This window comes from Indicator indicator, chromosome 2 (assembly GCF_027791375.1).
Source record: "Indicator indicator isolate 239-I01 chromosome 2, UM_Iind_1.1, whole genome shotgun sequence".
In the NCBI taxonomy this organism is placed as follows: Eukaryota; Metazoa; Chordata; class Aves; order Piciformes; family Indicatoridae; genus Indicator; species Indicator indicator.
Genome location: NC_072011.1, coordinates 20221186 through 20237061, shown reverse-complemented (window position 1 = coordinate 20237061; position 15876 = coordinate 20221186). Strand labels below are relative to the sequence as shown.

The window sequence follows — 15876 nt, the reverse complement described above, 5'->3', positions numbered from 1 at the left end:
TTTTGGTATCTTCATTGGCAAAATTATAATTTCATTTGAAAAAAAATCAGCATATACTCTAACAATGTCCAGTGATAGATATTCAACTGCAGGGTTAAGAAACTGCTTTGAATCCCTGTCCTAATGATCTTTTATCAGTTAGAGTAAGTTGCTTGACTGATTCCATAGCCTTCTATTAAGGCATGACCAAATGGATAGATGAAGGGAGAGCAGTGGATATTGTCCATATTGACTTCAGCAAGGCTTTTGATACTGTATCCCATAACATCTTTGTAGGTAACCTCAAGAAAAGTGGGTTAGATGATTGGACCATGAGGTGAATTGGTAATTGGCTCAATTACAGAGTTCAGAGAGTTATGCAGTGGCGCAGACTCCAGCTGGAAGCTCGTGGCCAGTGGTGTTCCCCAGGGATCAGTACCAGGTCAGGTTTTGTTCAACGTCTTCATCAGTGACCTGGATGAGAGGATTGAGCGTACCCTCAGCAAGTTCACTGATGATATAAAACCGGGGCTGAGGGGACTGACACTCTGGAAAGCTGTGCTGCCATTCAGCAAGATCTGGACAGGCTGGAGAGTTAGGTGGAGGCAAACCTCATGAAGTTCATTAAGGACAAGTGCAGAGTCCTGCATCTGCGGAGGAGTGACACCAGACACCAGTACAGACTAGAGATCATCCTGCTAGAAAGCAGCTCCCTGGAGAAAGACTTTGGAGTCCTAGCAGACAGCAGGTTATCCATGGGACAGCAATGTGCCCTTGTGGCCAAGAGGGCTAATGGCATCCTGGGGTGTGTTAAGAAAAGTGTGTCCAGCAGGTCTAGGGAGGTTCTCCTTCCCCTCTAGCCTGCCCTGGTGAGACCACACCTGCAATACTGTGTCCAGTTTTGGGCTCCCCAATTCAAGAGAGACAGAGATCTGCTGGATAGAGTCCAATAGAAAGCTGCGAGGATGACTGTGGGACTGGAACCTCTCTTCTGTGAAGAATGACTGAAAGACCTGGGGCTGTTTAGTCTTGTCAAGAGAAGGCTGAGGAGATCTTATCAGTGGCTATAAATATCCGAGGGGTGGGTGTCAAGATGAAGGTGCCAGTCTCTTTTTGGTGGTGCTCAGTGATAGGACAAGGAATAATAGGTACAAGTAGAACGCAGGAGGTTCCACCTCAACACAAGGAAACGCTTCTTTACGGTGAGAGTGATGGAGCACTGGAACAGGCTCCAGAGAAGTTGTGGAGTCTCCTTCTCAGGAGACTTTCAAAACCCATCTGGATGTGTTCCTGTGCAGCCTGTCCTAGCTGATCCTGCTTTGGCAGAGGAGCTGGACTTGATCTGTGGAGGTCCCTTCCACCCTCTAACATTTTGTGATTCTTTTTATCACAGTTCTTGGCTGTTTTTGTAGTTGATTATTTTTAACATACCAGCAGGGCTCACAAGGCACCTGGAAGCAAATGTTCTCAGTTCATACAGACCTCAGCCCTGGTTATGTGGTCCCTATGTTCAGGTTTCTTCTGTTTGACAAGTTATGTTGCAGCAAATTACATTCATATGGCCAAAACTGTTTCTTATGACTACCTATGGCTGATGTTGACTGTAGATTATCTTAACTTTATCAGTTTTTGTCATTACATGTTACACAGAATCCTAAATGGCAAAATACAGGCTCTACTACTGGTCCCATTAAAATCTCCTGTCATTCTTGTTTCTTAATTATTTTTATGGCAATGTCATAAATACATATTTAGTTTTAGGGGTTTATCCACTTTATCTTTCCAAACAAAAGAATTGAGTGGAAAATAATTTGGGAAATTAAACATTGATAAAAACAGAATAATATATAGACTGACTTAGGTCTGACCAAGAAAACCCCAGCAAACTAGAATGTGAGAAATTATTTGGAAAAAAAGTAAAGAAGAAAATGAAACCCATAATGATGCCATTATATAAATCCATGACTGCTGCATTCTGGGTAGCACACACAGTTTTGATAATTTAAAAAAACGGCCTTAAAAAAGTGCTAGGACCATGAGAGTGTCAAGAGGCTTCCATGCAAGGAAAGGCTAAACAGACAAGTTTTCAGCTTGTGTGAGTGCATTGAGGAAAGCCAACTGCAAGTTTTAAGTACCATGATAAGAGATGTGGCATCTCTAATACTTTTCAGCTGTATGTGCACATATGGATACATATGCTGGAGAGAATCCAATGGAGAGCCATAAGAATGATTAGGGGACTTGAACATCTCCCCTATGAAGAGAGACTGAGAGCCCTGGGGCTGTTTAGTCTTGAGAAGAGAAGACTGAGAGGGGATCTGATCAATGTCTATAAATACCTGAGGGGTGGGTGTCAAGTGGAGGGGGCCAGGCTCTTTTCAGTGGTTCACAGTGATAAGACAAGGAACAATGGGTTCAAACTAGAACATAGAAGATTTCACCTCAACATGAGGAGGAACTTCTTTACAGTGAGGGTGATGGAGCCCTGGAACAGGCTCCCCAGGAGGGTTGTGGAGTCTCTTTCTCTGGAGACTTTCAAAACCCACCTGGATGCATTCCTGTGTGGACTACCCTAAGTGATCCTGCTCTGGCAGGGGGGTTGAACCTGATGATCCCTTGAGGTCCCTTCCAACCTCTGATATACTATGATATTGTGATATGGGAGTTTAAGACAACATCTTGCCCAACTGGAACAGTATAGCTTATTGATTGTCAAGGTAATACTAAACCAATGAGAATATTTAGTTGTTGCAAAATTAAAAACAAACAAACTGACCAACCCCCAAAAAACCCACCAAAAAATGCCACTATGATGTGAATGACCTTGTAAATTCATCGTTTTTTGTATTCATCCTGTGTCCACCCTGTGCCTTTCTCCATGACTTTTGGACTGTTGAGGAAAATGTACTCCCTACTGCGTAGCTGTATCCTGTTTTCTGTTCTGGTGTGCTGTGGGACTGAACCTGGGGCTTGCACATGCTTTTCTTAGCGCAAGAGAAAGTAAAGGCTTAGCACAAGAGAAAAATAAGTTCAGGAAGATTTTACTGAGAGTGATTTAGTTGCAGCAGGGATGTACTCTGCTGTCTCCAAGACAGGAGATGCCTTTGGAAATGAGTATTTGCAGCTTCCTGTAGCATGAGAAATAAAAAGCCTTCATTTGAAGTTATCTGGTGGCCACGTTAAAAACAAAAATCAGAACTGCAGGACTGAAAATGCAGCCTTTGTAAATTGCCAGACACAGGCACAGGTATCACAGTATCACAGTGTCATGAATAAATAAGGGTGCAGCTCTATTTTAGGAAAACCCTAAGCTGTTGAAGTTGTTCGTTGTCTCTAAGCCAGGGATGAAGGTTACTTGAGCTTGGTGGTTTTGTGGTCTTACCTTCCATGGTATGATCCCTCACCTTCTCAATTTACGGACCTTCAAAGCCTGTGGCAACCCCCATGTGGCAGGGTTGCACCCAGAGTAATTCTGTAGCATGGTGAGGGGGTCCAACAGCAGCATGTCTCTGTGGGCATGAGTTACCTTTTTTTTTTTTTTTTTTTTTTTTCCTGCTGAATGATATATGATGCAGAAAAGCACAAAATATATGTATGTGTTCTTGCAGCTTTATTGGTTAGTACAAGCAGCAGTTTTTCAGGCAGGTTGGATGCAAACTGCTGTGTGTATTTAATTGCAGTCTGTGGTGAAAACCTTTCTATGCCATTAAAATTAATGGTAGTTTTGTGTGCTTGTTGTTCATTTCATTAATAGTAGGCAAAGAGATGCTTAAAATTAAGAGTTGCTTGGAGATGTTTGTCCGAACACTGCGTTACAAATGCAACATAATTATGTAACCAGATAATTACATGACAGTAGGAAGAGAGAAAGAGGGAAGCAAGCCAGATTTTTTGATAGAACTGACTTTCAGTGTCTGGCAGGAGTGTTATTGGAGGCACTCAAGTATTGAATAGAGAAGTAGTTTACAATTTAAAATCCCTTACATTATATGTACATGTTGCAAAGTTGACTGTGTAGAGCTGGAAGTGTTTTCAGAACTGTTGGTCTAGTTTCATGTTATGAGATTTAATGTTTTTAGCCTTGGACTTTGACTCGATTACAAAATTTAATATGCTTCATTGTTTTTAAGTAAAATCTTCTAGTTATACACCTTTTAACAGTTAACAGTTGTGAAGGAGACCTCTGAGTCTTAGTTATCCATATCTACAATCTCATATGCTGTGTGTATTTTCTAAATCACCTGTTCTGTTTTCACTGAGTTTCTCAACAGACTAGTGACTTTATGGTCTTATTTTAAGGAATATTAGTTAACAGTCAGGTATTGCTGGTTTCCTAACATCTTTGGGAAGTTTGTGCTGGATTAGTTTTTATTAATTTTTATAGGTATTAGGTCCTTTTATAGGTATTAGCCTCTATTAGTCACTTGTCTCATCTTAAATATGGTTTCTGCTGTTCACTTTTGGGTGTCTCATATTGTCACATCCATGTAACCCCATATATTTCATTGGTTTGTTTGCTCCCCAGATGGTGTCTCAGCTTGAAGCCCAAGCAGCCAACCTAGCTGAAGCTTTGAAAAATCAGACCAGACTGTACCAAGAAGCTCTGGAGAGGAGCAGGAAAGCTGAAAAATGTTCTGAGACTTTCCAGGATCAGCTGAAACACTTGGAGGAGGAATTACTATCTGTAGATCTGATGCAAGATGATTTGAAACTTGAGAAACAAAAAGTAGTTGCATGCATGTTTTCTTTTGTATAAGTCATTGAAGACAGAGGTACAGCTAATTGTATTGCAGTGATCGGCTGGAGTAATACTCACAGTACTACAAGTAATGTGAATTAGCAAGGTCAGGCATCTTGTAGGGAGTTGTAATGCCTTTTCTCTGACCAACAGTTTTAGTTGGAAAAAGTAGCTAAGCTTTTGAGTTCAAAGTCCATTTAATGTGGAAAAAAAGGGTAGATTAAGAGAAGTCTCTGTAAATACATCAGAGATCCTTCAAGAATTCTCTGACGTCAAAGCTTTCTCTGATCACAATCTTGCAGTCCTTATTTTATATCCTTAGACCGTAAAGGCCACCAGGATTTTTTTTATTAATTATGTGAATGAACACGCTGTTAGTGTATAGTCATTCACACACTAAGAGTTTGAAAATCTAAACCAACCATAGAATCACAGAACAGTTTTGTTTGAAAAGGCCTCTAAGATCGAGTCCAATGGTCAATCTAATGCCACCATGGCCATTAAACCATGTCCCAAAGTGTCATGTCTGCATGTTTCTTGAGCATATCCAGGAGCAGTGACTCTACCACTTCCCTGGGCAGCCTGTTCCAATGCCTGATCCCTCTATCAGCAAAGAATTTTTTCCTAATACCCAATCTAAACCTCCCCTGGTGCAATTTGAGGCCACCCCTCTCATTCTGTGACTTGGTGCTAGGGAGAAGAGCCCAATGCCCACCTCACTACAACCTCCTTTCAGGTAGTTGTAGAGAGCAATGAGGTCTCCCCTCAGCCTCCTCTTCTCCAGACTAAACAACCCCAGTTTCCTCAGCTGCTCCTCAAAAAATTTGCTCTCCAGACCCTTCACCAGCTTCATTGCACTTGTCTGGACATGCTCCAGCACCTCAGTGTCTTCCTTGTATTGAGTGGCCCAAAACTGAACATAGTGTTCGAGTTCTGAGGAGTTTGTAGCCATTGATTGTACTCACCAGTGCCGAGGACAGGGGCACAATCACTTCCCTTCTCCTGCTGGCTATGCTATTCCTGATACAGGCCAGGATGCTGTTGGCTTTCTTGGCCACCTGAGCACAATGCTGGCTCATGTTCAGCCAGCTGTCAACCAGCACCTCCAGGTCCTTTTCTGCTGGGCCTCTTTGGGCATGGCCATTCAGTCAGTTTTTAACCTGGTGACGTGTCCACCCATCCAAGCCATGAGCAGCCAGTTTCCCCAGGAGGATGCTGCGGGTCAGTGTCAAATGCTTTACAAAAGTCCAGGTAAACAACATCCACAGCATTCCCCTCATCCACTAGGAGGGGATCACCTTGTCAAAGAAGATGAGATTTGTTAAGCAAGACTTGCCCTTCATGAACTGATCACCTGGTTGTCCTGCATGTGCTGCATAATGGCACTCAAGATAGTCTGCTCCATGACCTTCTCTGGCACTGAGTTCAGACTGAGAAGTCTGTAGTTCTCTGGATGCTTGTTGCAGCCCTTCTTGTAGATGGGTGTCACATTTGCCAATCTCCAGTCAGCTGGGACCTTCCCAGTCTGCCAGGACTACTGGTAAATGATGGAAAGTTGCTTGGTGAGCACCCTGACAGTTCCTTCAGTATGCTGAAGTGTATGCCGTTCAGCTCAGAAACTTGTGTATGTCTAAGTGGCGCAGCAGGTCACCAACAAAGTTGGGCTTTGGCCTCTCTAATTTGTCTCCCCGTGTAGTCTTATGACAATCTTGTAGTCCTCTGATTGCCCTCCCCTTCTTCCAATGGCCATAGCCTCTCCTTTTCTCCCTAAGCAGCAACCAAATCTCTCTATTCAGCCAGGCTGGCCTTCTTCCCTGTTGACTCATCTTTCGGCTTGTGAGGATGGCTTGTTCCCATGCCTTTAAGAGTTCCCTGTTGAACAGTGTCCAGACTTCCTGGACTTCTTGCTCCTTCAGAACTGCTTCCCAAGGGACTGTCAATCAGTCTCTGAAACAGGCCAAAGCCTGCCAAGGTGGCCATCCTTGCTGTCCCCCCTCTTTACTTCTCCAACAACTGAGAACTCTATCATTGTGTGATCATTGTGCCCAAGATGTCCCCCAATAATTTCTTCACCCACAAGTCCTTCTCTTTTCATAAATGGGAGGTCCAGCAGGGCACCTTCCCTAGTCAGCTCCCTCACCAGCTGTATCAGAACATTTTCCTCCACACAGGAGGAAAGTCTAGGAACCTCTGGGACTGCTCACACCCTCCTATGTTGTATTTCCAGCAGACATCAGGGAAGTTGAGGTCCCCTATGAGAACAAGGCCCAATGGTCATGAGACTTCTGCCAGATGCCTAAAGAATATTTTTTTTGTCTCTTCATCCTGTTTGGATGGTATATAACAGACTCCCACCAAGATATCAGCCTTCCCCTTGATGATTACCCAGAAATGTTCAACTCTATCATCACCATCATTAACCTCAATGCAATGAAAGCACCTGCTGATATGCAGGGCCACTCCAACACTTCTCCTTGCCTATCCCTTCTGAAGAGTTTGTAGCCACTAACTGTGGCACTCCAGTCATCTGAGACAGGTCACCATGTTTCTGTGATGAGGCCACTATATGGCAATTTTCCTGATACACAGTGGCTTCTAGCTTCTCCTCCTGTTGTTTCCTATGCTGAGTGTGTTACTGTAGGTCCGCTTCTGTTGGTGTAAAGATCTTGGCAGCTTTTTGTTTGGGGGAAGTCCTAATTCCTACCTGACTGTTCTCAGGTGCTCCTGTAGCTGCTCATTCATCAATACCCTTGTGCCTTTGCAAGGGTCTTACCTTTCTCTACCTCCACTGATATGAAAGACTGGAGACTGCATTAGCACATCATCCTTCAAATATCTGTGTGCTGCTCTCAGGTTTATTTCTAGCCAGCCTGTTTTTGTGGCCCCTTCCAATCTAGCTTAAAGCACTTTCAATGAGTCCTGCTAGCTCCTGTGCTAGGATCCTTTTCCCTCTTTGAGACAGGTGTATATCATCTGTTGTCAGCAGATCTGGTTTCCTGTAAATCAATCCATGAACCACCCAATGTAGCTAAGAAAGACAAAGTTGTAGCATGTTACCACACCAAGACTGGTGTTTAGAAAATTGAATCTGCAAAGAATCAACAGTCTGATGCTCTCTGGTTAGTATTAGAGTCTATAATCCTATAACTTTTATGAATGAAGCATTCACTACATTGAGGGAAAGAAAAAACACAGAAAATGAAGCAGCTTCTTCCCTTGTGCTTCCTTTGTGAAGAACATGTGGCCCTAGTTTCTTAATTTCTTTCTAGATTTTGCTGCAATTAGGAGGTTTTTGGGTTTGTTTTTGTTTTCTGTTAAGGAGTAACTTCTGCTACTGCTGTTTTTAACTTTTTATTTCCTAATGCTTCTGGATCAAAAAGAGATTCTTGGTATGTTTTATTGTCTTGGGCTCAAGCAACAGTTATGGAACTGTTTTGTGGTTTTGTTTTTGTGTTTTTTTTTTTTTTGTTTGGGTGGGGTTTTTTGTTTTGGTTTTGTTTTTTTTTTGTTTGCTTCTTTACAAATTATGATCTGCAACAGAAGTAAGAGAAAACAAAGGCAAACAGTTCTTAGTGAAATGGGCAGCTCTGGATTTTGCAATAGAAGAGAACTGGGACAAGGGAACTAATGCAATTTTAAAGAGAGGGGCAAAAGTAGGAAAAAAATGATTAAATAATATTTGATACCTGTATGTACTCACATAAGTAAACCAGACAAAGATGCAATAATCTATAAAGCGATTTGTAAACTAATAACTGTTATCTCTAAAACTTACAAAGAAGGGCAAAAGATTGACCATATTAACATTCCTGCATCTACACAGATTACATCTCCCATGGCATCTCAGCGACCAGTTTTAGGTGTTTTAGAGCTCAAGCAGTGGGCAGTCACAGTACTTGGAATTACTAACCTCTCCCTGCCAGTTCATGGTCATGTACATTAGCAGAACCACAAACAGGAACTAGAGAAAGACACAAATACCTATTACTCTATCTACTGCAGAGGAGCTAAAACCAGTCTGGTCTTGCTAACAAGATAAACACAGTAGGTCCAGAGATTTATGAACAAAATAAATATTGACTAAAAAGGACAACTGGAGAATTTGCAACTGTGTCAGGAGTGTTTACTCTAAACATACCCTTGCACTACATTATTTCTTGTGGACTTGGCTACCTATAGCAGCTTGCTGGTGTAGGAGTAATTCCTTTTAATTAAATTTTATTATTATTTTACACTTTTTCCCCCGTATCTTATCTTAGTTTCTGAAATTTCTGGAGCAGCTTAATGAGAAAATGCATCTGAATAGCCTAGCAGCAGAAGTTGGATTTGATATGAATGTGGATGTGATTCTAGCCCGGGTAGAGCAGTTAGTGAAACTGGAAGGTGATGCTGTGATTGAAAACAAGACTATGGCATATAGCCTAAGAAGGAAGGTAGGCAAAAAAGACTTTCCATTACTGTTTGTTTCAAAAGTAAACATTGTTATGACTACATTTCTATATTGGCTTGCTAGAGGCAGTAGATTAGAGCTTCATATATGTATATTATACAAGGAGTTTCAAAGATATATATATATACACATATATATACAAGGAATTACATATAAAGAAGATACTAAATGTTTATAAACTGTGTGAACAAGCTGCATATATAAAAAACTAAACCAGCCACTCAGTTAAAGATGTGCTGCTGCTTTTCACAACTTAAATGAATGAACTTATGCATGTTTATAGGTGTATATATGTTTACTTTTAAATGTACATCTATAATATATATCTGTAAAGAACTACTGTCAAAATTTAAGTCTGAAAGGATCTGCTGGGAAGGGAGGCATCATTCTCAAAGATGAACACTGGTAGGATGTTGATTATACTTCACCAAGAATTTCAACATTTCCAGTAAGAACCTGTGCTTTAGGAGCAAATCTGTTCCAATTTGGCCAGACACCCTTCTGTCATCCTATTATGACAGAGTGAAATTTTTTGGATTTAGGCTTCTCAGAATGGTTTACATCTTAGAATTAGATCTGTTTAAGGTTTAAAACAGCACTGTATTTTTTTTTTCCTGGAAACAACTACCTCTCTAGCAGGGAGTATATCTTCTATGTCAGTACTCCACCAGTGTAAAGCCTGGCAGCTTAGCTCCTGTAATCTGAAAATATGTAGCCCCCCGAGTATCAAAATTACAAAACTAACTGGTGGGCATTTTATAGGAGCAGTGGATGAAAGCTTTCTTATTTATGAATATAGATTATCCTTGTACACTAGCCTTAATTAATGGATTAAAGATGGAAATACTTAAAATTGGCATCACAGAAAACAGTCTTCTTAGTGAATCTCTTACCTCTTGCGTTTGACTAATGTCTTAGATGATATCAGATGTTATGAATGATGCACAAGTCTTTACATTCAAATGCGGTGTGGTCTACATATAAAATAATTCAAAAAGGTAGTACACAATTTCAGGGATGGAGAAACACAATGAATTGGTAATAACAGAGGTATCAATTTAGTGTATATGTGTTTATGGTGCTTTACAGAGTTTCCAAGGGAGGAATAGGAGTTCAGGTTAAATATGCAACATAGAGATTAAGTTTGCAAAACAATCTATGTATTAATGTTGTCTTGCACATATTTTTTCAAATATCCCTCTGTCTGGAAAACTAGCTAAAGACTCAGAAAGAAAAACTTGAAAGCAAAGAGCTGCACATGAACCTTCTGCGGCAGAAAATAACCCAGCTGGAAGAAGAGAAGCAAGTAAGGACTGCCTTAGCTGTGGAGAGGGATGAGGCTAATCTTGCTGTCAGAAAGTTACATAAAACGATAGAGAGGATACAGAAGCAGCTTGATCTGGCAAGGGAAACAAATACTGATCTCAAAGCCAAGCTGTCTGAAACCAGTGAACTCAAGGTGAGTTAAAAGGTTACATTTTTGTTCCTATCAGTTTTTCTATTCCAGCTGGAGTTCATTTACAATAAATGTGTTCATGGAGAACTGCCCAAATCCATCAGGTGGGGAAAGCAAATATAATATTAAAATGTTTTGGTTATTCTGCAATTTGTCTGGATATACTAAGTAGCATCTGTAAAGCATCATATAAATTTTCAGGCTAATGTAAGAAAAATGCAATATGTGCACCCCTTTTTTCCCGTTGATATGGCTGTAATCTTACATTTTACCATATATTCTCACAGAAGAGCAATTCTGATAGGTGTGTGGGGAAAAAAGCTTTTTTTCCTCACATAAAACAAGCAGGATAAATTTTCATTGTTCCTATGTTTTATTACATTGCAGCAGTAATAAATTACCTGCATTAACTCAGGTGAATACAAGTAGTTTGCAGTCAGTGATAGTTTTCCACCTGTGGAAGAAATGAAGATTAATTTTATTTAAGTTTGTGTTTTGCAGCTGATGGAGTGAAATAGATAAGTAGATGCATGTTCCAGCTGAACTATTTTTACCAGCAAAACATTTGGCAACACTTTTTCATACAATTTTTCCAGGGGGTAGTAGAGTGAACCCTCACTGTAGTTTTTTATCTGTCCAATAATGTCTTTTCACAAAACCTGTAGAGAACTGTCTTCCAAACAAAAATACTTTTTGTTAATTCATTTGAAATTGGAGAGTCTTCTTTAATAACTTTTCAGTTCACTTATATGTGTGATTTTATCAAGAACCTGCAAGAAACCACATTAAAGTGCTTATTCCTGATATCTTTGTTACTTGTTTGTATCAGATGAAAAATGTGACAAATTTACCATTACTTTACTAGCTACTTTGTGTTATTGTAGATCAAAACCTTGGAGCAGAGCCGAACAATAGAGGAACTCAGTAAGTCTCAAGGCAAACTGGAAAGAATGAAAGAAAAGGCTGAGAAGCAGCTTGCCTCTGTCAAATCAGAACTTCTTTTAAAGGAGCGCAAAGCTACTGAAGATAAAGAAAAAAACCAGAATATGTTAGAAGCAGCTACCACTGAGATGAAGGTGCTTAAAACAACCCTTGCAGAATTAGCAAAAAGAGAGAGACAGGTAGGTGTATAGGTATTCAGAAAGTATTTCTAAGCTGTCACTTAGAATATAAGAATTTAATATAGCAGCTGTCCTGAAAACTACCGTGAATGTCATTGTTCAGGCCCTGTGCAACTGCTCACAAAATTGCTCCACCCACCCCTCCACCCCAGTGGAATGAGGAGAATTAGGTTGAGATAAAGGGACAGTTTGATAGAACAATACAAAGAGATACCGTGATACTCTTGGCCCTGGCTCCCGACAAGGAAGAAGTAAAATTTGCTTGTCACAGTCACAAGCTCAAAGCCCCTCTTTTGCCTTTGTCATCCCTTCCCTTATATAGTGGGCATGACATCAGCATGGTACTGAATACCCACTGGCTGGTCCAGATGGCTGTCTTTGCTACGTCTCCTCCCAGCTTCTTGTGAAGGAAACAAACAAAAAATGTTACCCTATCCTAGCCGAACCTCAGATGCTCGTTGTTGTCAGTCTTTTTTCTGCTTTTTCTCTGAGCTACAGCTTTGTCTGCACTGTACTTTGTAAGCCACAATGCAATATTCAGGAAAATTTGGGTTTTGTCTAAGTGTTAATTTATTAAAGTGGAAAGAAATCTTCTATTTGAAATTCACATACATGAATGACTTCAAGAATTTCTTTAAGATCTCTAAGCACTGTCTGGTTTAGGTTATTTCCTGACGAAAGTTGTTGAATCGTTAACACATTTATTGTCCCTTCAGTATAACTATTACTTGATTTTTCCCACCAGAAATACACTGAAATGATTGTGTATATGTTTAAATTTGTATCTGTTCCCCCTGGCAAAATCTTGCCAGTCTAATAACCTGCATCAGTGCATCAAATTTATTTTCATGGGCTTAAAGACATGGTTCTAGTGCAGTTTGGTTTACTCACAGTTGCTCTAAGTTGAACATCTTGCAGTAGCCAAGATAGGAGAGCAAGAAATTTGGGGCAAGTCCAGTCTCTAATGTCCTACCGGTGGATCCACTGGCTTTGTTATCTAGATGTTTTGTTGGGGGGAGAGGGAATGAGGGGAGTTTAATTAATCCAAAGACTGAATTTTTGCAGAGGGCTGCCTTGATCTTTTAACATAAAGTCTATATGTAAATGAATTCCAGCTCTGCTGGCTGCTTGTTGTGTCTGTGATCCAGATGGTTAAAAAAAAAAATAGGTTCTGCTAAATTGTACTTGCCTAGCACACTGCCAGAGCCCTACATCAGTGACCTCCTGACTTGGCAGTGAGGAGAATAAATGGGAACTTGAAGGGTTTTGGTGTTATATAGTTCTAACTTTTTATCCAAGACATTTCACTGCCTTAGTAGGACGGATAGCTGGGACTGAAGTATCAAATTTTTTCTGCCCTATACTGTCTTGGTTTTCATGTTTGTTTTTCTCAACTGTTAGCAACATCTTAGGGTTTGCACTGGGATGAACAAACTGGCAAAATTATGGAAGTAAGACTTTTTTTCAGGGGTTTTGCAGCTTGCCTCACAGATGTTATAACTGCCTTAGAGTTATGCACAGTATTTTGGGGATTTGACACATATTTTAGGAGTGCTTTTATCTTCTTACCATTAGCCATCAGCATGATTGGTAGAGTGAGGGTGCTGCAACACCAGAGAACAAATCCAGCTTCTCAATAGTTCTGAGGTTTTTGTGGCATTTTGAGTCTCTGCCATGCCTGAGAGTGGGGGTTTTGATGTTCAAAGAGATAGCAAGACAAGTTTATTTCCTCACATAGGAACATTTTCCTCTTTTTATTGGGTGCTGATAACAAGAGGTATTACAGCATTGGTCGTTTGTGCTGCATAATGCATTGAAGTTTGTAATAAAAAACCATACTGTGAGTCGAGAAGAATAAATCAGTGTTCATGTTCGTATGATGACAATTACTTGTGCATGTCAATCCATTTGGAACCGCAGAGAGAAAGCTGGTATCTTTAATTACTTTGCCAACTAACCTTCCTGTGATATGTTCTCAGCAGCTATGCACAGAATTAAAATGAGTGTTTCCCAGATTGCATCTTGAATTTGGCTGTATCCTTATTCCAAGTCAAAGTCAGACTGAAGAATGTGCCAAACCCTGAGCTTTCATCTAATTTCCTCTTCTCTGCTGTGGTTTCCACAAGAAAGTGCAGGGTAGAAGGGAGTGGTATCAGGCAGTGTTAAGAGCTTGATGTCAGGACCAGCACCTTAGTCTGTGTGGTAGGATGTGCCCACCAGAATTTCCAAATGTCTGTATAGTTTGCAGTCATCTTGGTCAAATACAGCTCCTCTTCCCCTCTCTTCGTACATTTTGCTGTTGAGTCAACAGGGAAGATATGCATGTGAAGGATATTAAGGAACACCTGTAACTCTGTTTAATATCCAAGATCTTTAACAGCACAGCTGTTTGTGATTTTTTTTTTCATTTGAGGTATGCCCCAGAAGGTTGTTTCTGTATTCTTCAGATCTGTACTGAGCAACAGCAGAAAATACTATATTTTGCACTGTAAATACAAATGCTCAGGTTTGTATGTGTGCATATATGTATATGGCTTTCCAGGCATCTCCTCTGCTTGGTATTTAATTATTAATTCCCTTCTGTTTGCTCTTGCAGCTGGCAGATTTCCGAGAGGTGGTCTCGCGGATGCTGGGCCTTGACATTGCCAGCCTCGCTCTTCCTGACTATGAAATCATTACATGTCTTGAGGGGTTAATTCACTGTCATCAGCACCACCATTTTCCCTGTATCTGCCTCAGAGATATGGCAGGGGCACCAGAGGAACACCCACAAGGAAACATACAGCTTCTTCACTGAAACATGTCTTGTACAGGGATAGAACGAAGTAAAATTTTCTTTTATGCTTCCCTACCTGCCAGACATGCGTAGAAAACAGATACTTATTTCTGTGCCCTACTCTTACAGATACTGACTTGGGCTGATTTTTACTTTTTCAGTAGGGAAACTGAGCCACATGGGTAGAGTGAAATCAGCAGCCTAGTGAAAGCAAACAGAAAATCTCTGGGCAGCATGCTACTGCAGTTATGAAAATGATAGTCAATATGTGAACATGTACAGCTCTCCAGTTTCATTGCAGAAACATTGAAGGCATGGGCCAGCTGAGGGCACAGTTTTAGGAAGAACTTCCTAATGACTCAGTTGCATTCTTTGTGCTTTACCTCTGGGTGACAGGGATGAAATAAAGTGGTGGTTGTCCTGCTGCTCTTCCTTTAGCTTCAGGAAAATTAGCTGTAAGTTAGAGGACTATCACAATCTTGGAAGAAGGGTTTTTTTTCCTTCTGTTTCTTCCTTAGTCTGCTCTTGTGCCAAAACAAAAGTTATACTTTTCCAGCAAAGGCTTCTCACAGGGTCCAGTCATGTGCCTGATCTTGATCTATTTGGTAAAATTGCATCTTGTCCTTGGTCTGTGTTGCCTTGAGAATTTTTCTTCTAGCTGCTATATTTCTGGAGCAATTAATCCATAGGCCAAATAAGTGACATTTCTTCTGAGTTGATAAAAAGTTATTTTAAAGTGCTTATCTGCTACAGAAAACTGTTGGAAAACTAGTCACAAAAGTTGCTTGTCTATCACCTTCTCTGAGTGTTGTTAAACTTCATGATTTTTAAAAAAGAAATTTGAACAATAAATCTTTTTTTAATAGCACACTTAAACATGATTCTGTGTTTTTAGTTGTCTCTTTCAATTATACAGTTTGTAGGGATGTTTAGAGCAGTAAAGACTACTTACCTGTTTATGTCTGATCACTTGTGGACTTTCTACCATATCTCAGCAACTGATAACCTACTCTAAAACTGACCACACTATTTTAAGAAAAATGAGACTTATTCAAGTAAGTATGGTAATTTTGGTATCTGGCTAGGCAGTCAAAGCATTATAGACTGCTTATATGTCACTTGCTTCTAAAGAATCATTTCTCAGTGATTTGCTGGTAAAAGCTCCCAAACCACCCCCAAATCAGTTATTTGAGGTGATATGGTAAATCAGATATTCTTATGCTGCTATGGCTAGCAGGCTTAAAATCAATTTCCTTTGAAAGGTAAGTATTTTTAGGTGTAATTACATATGTTTGGAAGTTTAGAGGGTAGAAAAGGATGTAATAATTATTTAATTCTTTATGGGAGAATACAAGT

At 40.2% G+C, this 15876-nt stretch overlaps 1 protein-coding gene across 1 annotated transcript in view; it reads left to right on the top strand.

Moving 5' to 3' along the window:
- ARMT1 (acidic residue methyltransferase 1) overlaps nt 1–14541 on the top strand; it is a 55884-nt gene extending 41343 nt beyond the window's left edge. The window contains exons 9-13 of the mRNA XM_054396521.1: nt 4505–4705; nt 8977–9150; nt 10384–10626; nt 11508–11744; nt 14341–14541. Of these exons, the coding sequence (XP_054252496.1) occupies nt 4505–4705; nt 8977–9150; nt 10384–10626; nt 11508–11744; nt 14341–14541 (1056 nt within the window). The remainder of the gene's footprint in view (nt 1–4504; nt 4706–8976; nt 9151–10383; nt 10627–11507; nt 11745–14340) is intronic.
- Nucleotides 14542–15876: the final 1335 nt, after the last annotated feature.